General features: G+C 43.5%; 1 protein-coding gene across 1 annotated transcript; it reads left to right on the top strand.

The window, feature by feature from the left end:
- On the top strand, positions 7,922-8,872 carry LOC102182754 (olfactory receptor 12-like). The gene has a single exon (XM_018046478.1). It carries the CDS (start codon positions 7,922-7,924, stop codon positions 8,870-8,872), a length of 951 nt encoding a protein of 316 aa, XP_017901967.1.

The raw sequence follows: 12,213 nt of genomic DNA, 5'->3' as shown, positions 1-12,213 counted from the left end.
AATACTTCCTTCTCAACAATCACCCTCTGTGCTTTTCCATTCTTTTAATTTTATCAAGGTTTTCAATGGCTAACTCAAAGAGCTCTCGGAAAATGTCACAGGGCAATTGAAAATATGTGGGCTATTTTCAAATATTTTTGATATTTCCACAGTAATAAGGGAGCAGCCTCTGTGTGATTTCAATGCCTTTACACCATGGAATTTCTGCACCTTGTTTTATGTCCCTGGATATGTTCCAGTGTCTCCTCGTTTATACTCTATGGGAACTTGAATAGAATTTGCATCCTGCTGTTGTGTGAAAATTGTGTAAATCTTAACTATATTAAATTGGTATATAGTCTTTTCAGGTCTACTATATTCTTCTACTTTTTGTCTATTCTATTAATTTTTGAGAACATAATTAATAATTAATTTTTTCTATTAATATTGAAACTCCGACTAAGAATCTTATCTACTTAAAACATGATTATATAGAAATAAATTAAAAAAAAAAAAAAAAAAAAAAAAAATAAAAAAATAAAAACATGATTATAGTATATAGTGGAACTATATGTAACCTGCTCTGTATTTTCCAAGTCTCCTGTAAATGTGTTATCATACTTTCATAACTTAAAAAATAAAACAATTTTTTACAAAGGGAAATTTTGCACTATGCAAAAGCATGGGTAAACCTGGAGCTTATTATGGTAAGTAAAATAAGCCAATTACAAAATTGTATTATTCCACTCATTTGAGGTGTCTAAAATACTCAGATTCATAGAATCAGCAGCAAGCAGGTGGTTGCAATGCAACTGGGCAGAGTTATTATTTAGGAGGCGTAAATTTTCATTCAAACAAGATAAATAAGCTCTAGAGTTCCACTGTACAATATTGTACCTGCAGTCAACACTTTAAAATTTGTTAGGCAGTAGATCTCTAAGTGTTCTTTACATAACAACAACAGAAAATAATGTGATATCCTAAATATTCATTTTCGTGGAGTTTAGTCAACAAACTAGGATCTTCCCATACATTGGAGACACTGAAAGCCTGGCTTAGAAGGACAAAGATTACAGTGTTTGGTTAAAAAAATTGCAGGCCTGATGTGTAGTGTGACCATATTTTTGTAAGGAAAAATCAAATTCTACAAAATGCACATGCCCACTGATGTCCCCTCCTCCCTTCATGGTTTCAGAAGTGAAGACATCAAACTGCTGGCTGAGGTTAGGTCAGGGACTGGCATCGGCACAGAGGCACCCTCACAGCTGGCTCCAGACGCCTTCTATTTGCCTGACCTTGTCAGACACTTTTATGGTTTTGAGAATCAAGATTTTTCAATTATCATGCTTCGCTTTCCTCCATCCTCCCCCGGGAAAGAAATATATTTAGGGTGGTCTTCTCTCTCTCATGGGGAGTGACTTGCACAAGGTCAGGATCCACTGGAGGGAGGAGCCCAGAGGGGCCCCGAGGAGGATTTTGTTCCTCACCAGTCATTTAGGACACGGAGAATAGCACGCTTTGGGTGGTGGTGGGGAGGGGCGGATGGAACAGCTTTGGACCCAGGGGCCCGCCCCTGCAGCCCCAGGGGGACATGTCCACTGAGGGCCACGGAGCCGGTTCTTTGAATCTGGGCTTGTCTCCTGTTTGCCCCTCTGGAAGCTGAGGGACTTCTGGGCTTTGCTCCCTGGACCTTGAGGTGAAGCAGGATCAGACAAGGGCTGGTGACTGGGACCCAGGAGAACGCAGAGTCCCAGTTCACTGCAGAGGCTGGGACGCAGAGTGGATCACCTAATTAGCCACCGGAGGCAGCGAGTTTCACCATGCCAGGTAGAGACATCTCCCCAGCAGAGTGACCCCAAGATGGGGGCCTGACCTGCTGCCTGGGTGATGCAACAGGAGCTGGGCGGGCAGGTGAGCTGATAGATTCCCCTGCTTTCGCCAAGAACCAGGGGCTTCCCACTCCAGAACCCGGAGCACCAGCCTGATGCTTCCTGAGACCCTAGCGTCCTCCACTACCCTCTCCCCGCTGGTGCTTCACGGCAGCGTGGGAAGCCAGAGGTGAATGGGGAGGGGTGAGGGTCCTCGATGCCACCTCAGACGCAGCACAGACCTGGGTCAGGAGCTCAGGAGACCTGGGCAAGCAGATCCTGCGTGTGTGGGCTTGAGTGAGTCACAACCCTCACCCGGACAGGGTAAGGTCAGGGCAGCCAGCCGGCGGGGCTGCAGGAGTGGGAGGAGACCATGTGTGTAAGGGGGCAGCAGGGCCGTGTATACAGTAAGCACTCAGGTCTGCTCTCGGCAGGAGAAGTGGGGACACCCTCCTGGCTGACCAGCCCTGCCTGTGGGCTGCAGGGCCATTTAGACTAAAGGGATGGTTTTCATTATAAACAGAGAGCACCACTGTCTACTTCATCACTTACAATGCATTGCTCAGGGTCAGATCAGTACCACCAGACCCTGAGCACACGTTACTAAGGTACAGACCCCATGCTGGGGGTGAAAAAATAACAGACCAAGGCCAGCCTCAGACCACAGACATGGAATCAAATACCTGCAGTTTGACTTGACCAGGGCAGCAAGAGGTGGCATGATCAGGCTGCTGATAGCACAGAGGAGGAAACAGTCACAGCAGAGTGGGCCGTGGAGCGTCCCCGGCGAGACGAGAGAGCTAGTGACACCCACAAGGTGGACAGGGCTAGGCAGACGTTTCAGACAGAATGAGACAATGGGGAAATCTGCCTCTTGAGAAACTATATGCAGGTCAGGAAGCAACAGTTAGAACTGGACATGGAACAACAGACTGGTTCCAAATTGGTAAAGGAGTACGTTAAGGCTGTATATTGTCACCCTGCTTATTTAACTTCTATGCAGAGTACATCATGAGAAATGCTGGGCTGGAGGAAGCAGAAGCTGGAATCAAGATTGCCGGGGGAAATATCAATAACCTCAGATATGCAGATGACACCACCCTTATGGCAGAAAGCGAAGAAGAACTAAAGAGCCTCTTGATGAAAGTGAAAGAGGAGAGGGACAAAGTTGCCTTAAAACTCAACATTCAGAAAACTAAGATCATGGCATTCAGTCCCGTCTCTTTGTGGCAAATAGATGGTGAAACAGTAGAAACAGTGGAAGACTTTACTTTTTGGGGGTCCACAATCACTGCAGATGGTGCCTGCAGCCATGAAATTAAAAGACGCTTACTCCTTGGAAGGAAAGTTATGACCAACCTAGACAGCATATTAAAAAGCAGAGAAATTACTTTGCCAACAAAGGTCCATCTAGTCAAAGCTATGGTTTTTCCAGTGGTCATGTATGGATGTGAGAGTTGGACTGTGAAGAAAGCTGAGCGCTGAAGAATTGATGCTTTTTTTTTTTGCATCTTTATTTTTTAAATTTTTAATATAAATTTATTTATTTTAATTGGAGGCTAATTACTTTACAATATTGTATTGGTTTTGCCATATATCAACATGAATCTGCCACGGGTATACACATGTTCCCCATCCTGAACCCTCCTCCCACCTCCCTCCGCATACCATCTCTCTGGGTCATCCCAGTGCACCAGGCCCGAGCATCCTGTATCCTGCATAGAGCCTGGTCTGGCGACTGATGCTTTTGAACTGTGGTGTTGGAGAAGACTCTTGAGAGTCCCTTGGACTGCAAGGAGATCCAACCAGTCCATCCTAAAGGAGATCAGTCCTGAATATTCATTGGAAGGACTGATGCTGAAGCTGAAACTCCAATACTTTGGCCACCTGATGTGAAGAACTGATTCACTGAAAAAGACCCTGATGCTGGGAAAGATTGAAGGCGGGAGGAGAAGGGGATGACAGAGGATGAGATGGTTGAATGGCATCACCGACTCAATGGACATGAGTTTGGCTGGACTCCAGGAGTTGGTGATGGACAGGGAGGCCTGGTGTGCTGCAGTCCATGGGGTTGCAAAGAGTTGGACATGACTGAGTGACTGAACTGCACCAAACTGAAGGAAATGAGGGAAGTGGTCAGAGAACCTGGGTGGGGACAATCAAAGACTGTGGTCACCAAGCCTGAAAGGAAAGAGCCTAGAGAGGGAGGAAGCAGGGGGCGAAAAGCTGCTTGTTCATCTCACGTGACTTGAGGCAAGGTTACTTCTAACTGATCCTGGTGACTGTCTGATCCGTGAGAAAGCGGCGTCTGTGCAGTAAGTTAAGTGCTGTAGTGTTCCCTTTCAGTCTGGCTTGAGCTCCTTCAGAGGATGTGGTGGCAGCTGCTCCCCAGGTCAGCAAGGGCAGGTGTCCTGTGGACCCCTCTCCAGTGCCACGGCTTCAGGATGCCAACAAGTGCTCCAGCCCTCCACCTTCCCTGCAACACATGCAGAGGTGTGCACAGAGTCACACTCAGTGTCCAGGAGTGATCGCAAAGCAGACCCCCGCCTAGGAATCATGCAAGCCAAGACACGCTCTACCCCTAGTCTCAGCTCAGCAGTTCACGTGCCCCGCGTGCCCTGGCTGTTCAGGAGCCCCAGCTTCCACTGATCCCTGGAAAGGTAGGCACTGTCCTGACACTTAAGGTAACCATGGTATTTCTTTTTAAACTTTAATGTTTTATTTTATGTTGGAATATGCTTGATCAACAACGTTGTGATAGCTTCAAGTATACAGAAGAGTTACTGGGTTAATATGCATGTATTCACTCCTTTCCACATTCTTTTCCCGTTCAGTTTGTCACATAGCATTGAGCAGAGTCCCTGTGCTATACAGTAGGTCCTTGTTGGCTATCCGTTTTAAATATAGCTCTGTGTGTGTGTGTGTGTGTGTGTGTGTGTGTGTGTGTGTATGTGTGTGTGTGCATCCCAAACGCCCTAGCTGTCCCTTCCCCCCAGTCTTCCTCCCTGGTGACCATAAGTTTGTTCTCTAAGTTGTGAGTCTGTCTCTATTTTGTAAAGACTTCAATCATTTCTTTCTAGATTGGCCATGCATGCAATATCATGCAATGTTTCTCTTTGCCTGGCTTCACTCAGTATGATGATCTCTTCCATCCATGTTGCTGCAAATGGCATTTTTCATTCCTGTTAATGGCTGAGCCCCAGGTGGGTAGTAGTAAAGAACCCACCTGCCACTGCAGGAGATGCCGGATTGATCCCTAGGTCAGGAAGATTCCCTGGAGAAGGAAATGGAAACCCCCTCCAGTACTCCTGCCTGGAAAATTCGTTGAACAGAGGCATCTGGTGGGCTACAGTGCACGTAGCTGCAGAGTCGGACGCGAATGAGCCGCTGAGCACACATACACGCACAATACTCCAGTAGACACGTTTCCGCGTCTTCCTGCCCCTCCTCCGTTGACGGGCGTTCAGGTTGCTTCCGTGTCCTGGCTGTTGTGAGCAGTGCTGCAGTGAACCCGGGGTGCAGGCTTCCTTTCAGACCATGGTTTTCTCCAGACACACGCCTAGGAGGGGGATCGCTGAATCATATGGTAGGTCTATGTTTAGTTTTTCAAGGAACCTGCCTCCTGTTCTCCATAGTGGCTGCACCAATTTACATTTCTGCCAACAGTGTAGGTTGCCTGTGTTCTTCATTTTCTTCCATTCTTTTGCATTCACTGAAAAATATTATTATTCCATTTGTTCTTTATATTACTTTGGATGTTTCACATTCCTTCACTTTTTCTCTCAGTTGTTACAAAAAAATTAAGCTTGTATTTTTGAATTAATACAACTCACAGTAGCATTTTTATTTACTTTCTAAACAAGGCAAAAAGCCTTAGATGATTTGTACCCTAATTACCCCTCCTGAATTGCATATATTTGGTGTTTTGTATTTAAATCTCTCTCTGTTTTAACCTTCAAGCACTTTATAGAATCCATATTTATTTAGATATCTCAATATTTTTGCCCTTTTCCTTGATTTATTGTTTCTGCCATCTCTGAGTTTCCATCTGGGACCAATTTCCTTCTACCTGAAGATCATCTTTCAGTTATTTCCTGTATTTTGTGTCCATTAGTGACAAACTCTCTCAGTTTTATCTTGCTGGTAAATGTTTTTATATCACTTTCCTTCTTTCTTTTTTAAAAATAATTTTTACTGTTTAAATTGAGAAACAATTCTTATATGACAAAAATTTCATGATTTTACGATTTTAAAGTGTATAAACAGGTGTGTTTTTCCTGTTTCTTTTAGTATATCCACAATGCTGTTCAGTCATCACCACTAGCTAGTTTCAGAATAGTCTCCACCCTCCTGCTCTCCCAGCCCCTGGCTACTGCTAATATCCTTTTTGTCTCCGAGTTTACCTTTTCTGGACATTTCCATGGAATCATAGAATTTGTGCCCTTTCATCTGGTTTTGTTTACTTAGCATTGTTTTCAAGGCTTCTCCGTATTGTGTCTTGTATTAGAACTTTATTCCCTGTATGGCTAAATATTGTTCCACTCTATGGCTATATCAAATGTTGTCTATTCGTCATTTGCCGGACACTTGGCTCACGTCCACTTCCTGGCTATTATGAATGTTTGTGACTTTATGTTTTCAGTGCTCTTGGGTTACATGCCTGAGAGGGGACTGCCACTGTTAATATGGTAGCGCGACTCTTTTCTGCAGCAGCGGCGCCACCTTCACACTTACAGGAACGCTGTGTGACGGTGCCAGCTCCTCCGCATCCTCACTGACAGGTGCTGTTCTCTGTTTTTCCACTATAGACATTCTGGTGGGTTAAGTGGGTCTCATACTGGGCTTCAGCCCTGACTTCTCTAATGACTAATGATGCTGAACATCTTCTCCTGTACTTAATGGCCATTTGTGTATCTTCTTTGGAGCAATGCTTATTCAAGTCCTTTGCCCATTTAAAGAATTGATTGTCTTTTTGTTGCTGAGTTGCAAGAGTTCTTTATGGTTTATGGAGACTAGGTCCTTAACAGATATATACTTTGCAGACACTTTATCTCGTGGTTTTTATTTTCATTTTCTTGATAATGTCTTTTGAGACGTAAAATGTTTTAATTTCAATGAAATCCAATCATTTCCTTACTATTGTTGCTTGTGTTTTTGAGTTATATTTAGGGAACTGCTGACTAATCCCAGGTCGTGACAGTTTACACTGATCTTTTCTTCCGTTCTAATGGTTTCAGGGCTTACTTTTAGGTCTTTTCCTGTTTTGAGTTCATTTTTGTGTACTGTGAGGTAGCGCTTTAAATTCCTTTTGTGTGTGTGTGTGGATTTCCAGTTGTTCCATCACTGTTTGTTAAAGATTTTATTCTTTTCCTATTAATTGGTCTTGGCACCCTGTTGAAAATCAATTGGCTACAAATGGATGGAAAGCCAACTGACAATCTTACTCCTGCAGTAGCTTATTTGAAGGGACAGTCTTTTTCCTCAGGCTGCATTTAAGACTTTTCCCTGTTTCAGTTTTAAATATTTTTACTCTGATATACATGAATGTGCTGTTCTTTGCATTAACTCTGCTTTAATTTAATAGGGCTCATGAATCTGCAGATTAGTATTCTCCATCGGTTTGATAAAACACTTGGCCATCATCTCTTCCAATTCAGATTCAGCCTGTGTCTCTGTCTCCTGTTTTGGTAACTTATTCTGTGGATGCGTCCTCGGTGGTTCTGAGTATCAGATACCCGTTTTGCAAGGTTGTTTTCTATTGTCACCAGTAGCTCCACAAAACAAGCGACACAGCAAAGTCACTGCCCGGGCACTGGGCCTCTCGGACGTCCTTTTCAAAACTGGTTTATGTCTCCAGGGCAAAGAGCTCTCAGCATTGGAATCCCTGGTCCTCTGTGTTTATCTTGAACTTTGTTAGCAATTCTTCACTAAGTCGTTAACTAACGCTCCTAAACGTTCAATCAGATCTCACTTTATTGTTGATCTTTCTAATAGTCTTCAGCAGGAAGTTTAGTTTGACCTACCTAGTTTACCATCACTGGAGGTGTAATTCTCCTGATCTGAGGACTGAGGTCATGTCACCCCATGGAAATAGAAACTTCTCAGTGGTGACTTTTCAAGAGTTCGTGCTGGATGGATTTCTGGGTGGTCTGCAGACCCAGGCCCTGCTCTCTGCTCTGTTCCTGGCCCTGTACGTGGTGGCCGTCCTGGGGAACCTCGCCATGATGGTGGTCATCACCCTGGATGCCCGTCTGCACTCCCCGATGTACTTCTTCCTCAAGAACCTCTCCTTCCTGGACCTGTGCTACTCGTCTGTCATCGCCCCCAAGGCCCTGGCCACCTTCCTGTCCTCCTCCAAGCTCATCACCTTCACAGGCTGTGCCACCCAGTTCTTCTTCTTCTCCATGATGGGCACCACTGAGGCATTCCTCCTGGCTGTGATAGCCTATGACCGCTTCATGGCCATCTGCAGCCCCCTGCGCTACCCCATCTCCATGTGCCCCTCGGTCTGTGCCCGCCTGGTGCTGGGCTCCTACTGTGGGGGCTGTCTCAACTCCATCCTGCAGACCAGCTTCACATTCAGCCTCCCGTTCTGCAGCTCCAGCCACATCGACCACTTCTTCTGTGATGTGCCCCCCCTGCTCCGGGTTGCTTGTGGCAACACAGCCCTCAGTGAGCTACTCTTGTTTGGCATCTGTGGGGTCATTATTGTGGGTGTGACAATTGTGGTCTTCACCTCCTATGGCTACATCACAGTGACCATCCTGAGGATGCGCTCAGCAGCTGGACGCCACAAAATCTTCTCCACCTGTGGCTCCCACATGACTGCAGTGACTGTCCTTATTGGGATTGTCTTTGTCACATATGCCCAGCCGAGAGCTGTGGAGTCCATGGAGCAGGGCAAGGTGGTCTCCATCTTCTACACCCTGGTCATCCCGATGCTCAACCCCCTCATCTACAGCCTGAGAAACAAGGACGTGAAGGATGCCCTGCAGAGACTGGGGCAGAGACACACAGCCACGTGATGGAGGGTGGCCAGAGAAGAGGCATGGGTTTGATCCTTGTTCAAGGAACTAATATCCTAAAATTCTGTTCTCTTGAATTTTTGTGTACTTAAAAAGTAGGCAAAAGTAATTTTAATAGAATAAAACTTTTGAAGGACTTAAACTACTTGATTTCAGGATTTACTATAAAAATCAGAGAAATCACAACAGTGTAATTTGGGCATACTGAAACAGAGTCAAGAATACAGACTAAATTTATGCATATAAGGTCAATTTATTTTTGACATAACTGGCAGGCTAATTCAATGGAGAAATAGTGTTTTCAACAAGTTGTTATGAAACAATTGAACATCCCTATGCAAAAAGTCAAACATCAACCCTAATAATGATTAACTCAAAATAGATAAGATTCCTAAGTATAAAGTGTAAAAATTTAAAACCTGTGGAAGAAAATACAGGAGACCATCTTTAAAACTTTGGGTTAGGCAAGCATTTCTTTGATAGAACACAAGATGTGTAAGCTACAGAGAGAAACACTTGATAATTAGAACTTTATAGAAGTTAAAAATATTTAGTTTACAGAGACACATTGAAACAGTAAAAGAAACAGACATGAAAAAAATATTTGCAAAATATGTATTTGATAAAAGACATACCTAGAGTATATTAAGAACTCTTAACACTCCATAATAAGCTATCTGAATTTAAAAGATACCTGAATTTTAAAGACGGCCAAAGGGGACCTCTGATTCCTGGTTCCATGTGTAAAACTCTTAAAAACTGCCACTCCATCCTGATAAGAAGTAAAAAGTTAAACAGACTGACAAAATTACAACCATATTCTTGGATAACTTACATTTGTATAGCATAGTTTATAAATATAATTTTTTCAAAATGATTGTGTAACCGTGTACAGACATTATATGGAATCATGTAAGCTGAATTGTTAATATAGATTATCTAAGGTCACATACTGGGGAAAGGAATGGCAATCCACTCCTGTATTCTTGCCTGGAGAATTCCATGGACATAGGAGCCAGGTGGGCTACAGTGCATGGGGTCACAAAGAATTGTACACAATTGAGCGAGTAACACACACACACACACACACACACACACACACACACACACATGTCATACATGGCTTTCCTGATGGCCCGGGTGGTAAAAAATCTGCCTGCAATGTGGGAGACCTGGGTTCTATCCCTGGTTTGGGAAGATCCCCTGGAGAAGGGATGGTGCCCACTCCAGTATTCTTTCCTGGATAACTTCATGGACAGAGGAGCCTGGAGGGCTATAGCCCACAGGGTTGCAAAGAGTCAGACACAACTGAGTGACTAACACTTTCACACTTTTCACACAAGGTCATATATGGGCTTTCTAAGTGGCTCAGCAGTGAAACAAACAAAGAAAAAACCTACCTGCAATGCTGGAGATGCTGGAGAAGCAGGTTTGACCTCTGGATTGGGAAGATCCCCTGGAGGAGGAAATGACAACCCACTCCAGTATTCTTGCCAGGCGATCCCATGGACAGAGGAGCCTGGCAGGCTACAGTCCATGAGGTTGCAAACAGTCAGACATGACTTAGCTATTGAGCATGCACGCACCCAAGGTCACATATGAGCTGATGTTAGGAAGGAAACTGATCCAATTTTTTTAAGGAAAGGGAAAAATGACTACAGAAAAGCTCTACCAACAACCATGCAAACGGCTTAAAAATCCGGTGTGTGTATCAACCTGCCTGACTTCAGGCTCTGCTACAAAGCAACAGTCATCAAGACAGTATGGTACTGGCACAAAGACAGAAATATAGATCAATGGAACAAAATAGAAAGCCCAGAGATAAATCCACACACCTATGGACACCTTATCTTCGAAAAAGGAGGCAAGAATATACAATGGATTAAAGACAATCTCGTTAATAAGTGGTGCTGGGAAAACTGGTCAACCACTTGTAAAAGAATGAAACTAGATCACTTTCTAACACCGCACACAAAAAATAAACTCAAAATGGATTAAAGATCTAAACATAAGACTAGAAACTATAAAACTCCTAGAGGAGAACACAGGCAAAACACTCTCCAACATAAATCACAGCAGGATCCTCTATGATCCACCTCCCAGAATACTGGAAATAAAAGCAAAAATACACAAATGGGATCTAATTAAAATTAAAAGCTTCTGCACACAAAAGGAAACTATAAGCAAAGTAAAAAGACAGCCTTCGGAATGGGAGAAAATAATAGCAAATGAAGCAACTGACAAACAACTAATCTCACAAATATACAAGCAACTCATGCAGGTCAATTCCAGATAAATAAACGACCCAATCAAAAAATGGGCCAAAGAACTAAATAGACATTTCTCCAAAGAAGACATACAGATGGCTAACAAACACATGAAAAGATGCTCAACATCTCTCATTATCAGAGAAATGCAAATCAAAACCACGGTGAGGTACCATTTCATGCCAGTCAGAATGGCTGTGATCCAAAAGTCTATAAGCAATAAATGCTGGAGAGGGTGTGGAGAAAAGGGAACCCTCTTACACTGTTGGTGGGAATGCAAACTAGTACAGCCACTATGGAGAACAGTGTGAAGATTCCTTAAAAAAACTGGAAATAAAATTGCCTTATGACCCAGAAATCCCACTGCTGGGCATACACACAGAGGAAACCAGATTTGAAGGAGACACTTGTAACCCAATGTTCATCACAGCACTGTTTATAATAGCCAGGACATGGAAGCAACCTAGATGTCCATCAGCAGATGAATGGATAAGAGAGCTGTGGTACATATACACAATGGAGTATTACTCAGCCATTAAAAAGAGTGCATTTGAATCCGTTCTAATGAGGTGGATGAAACTGGAGCCAATTATACAGAGTGAAGTAAGCCAGAAAGAAAAACACCAATACAGTATACTAACGCATATATATGGAATTTAGAGAGATGGTAATGATAACCCTGTATGTGAGACAGCAAAAGAGACACAGATGTATAGAACAGTCTTTTGGACTCTATGGGAGAGGGAGAGGGTGGGATGGTTTGGGAGAATGGCATTGAAACATGTATAACATCATATAAGAAGTGAATTGCCAGTCTAAGTTCGATGCAGGATACAGGATGCTTGAGGCTGGTGCACTGGGATGACCCAGAGGGATGGTACGGGGAGGGAGGTGAGAGTGGGGTTCAGGATTGGGAACACGTGTACACCCGTGGTGGATTCATGTTGATGTACGGCAAAACCAATACAATATTGTAACGTAAAATAAATAAATAAAAAAATTTAAAAAGTCTGGTGTGTATAAAAATGTTAATTCATTTAAAGAAATTATATATTTGTGTGTAAGAAAGAAATT

This window comes from Capra hircus, chromosome 3 (genome assembly GCF_001704415.2).
Source record: "Capra hircus breed San Clemente chromosome 3, ASM170441v1, whole genome shotgun sequence".
NCBI lineage: Eukaryota > Metazoa > Chordata > Mammalia > Artiodactyla > Bovidae > Capra > Capra hircus.
Note: the sequence above shows the minus strand (reverse complement) of the source record. Positions and strands in the feature narration are given on the sequence as shown.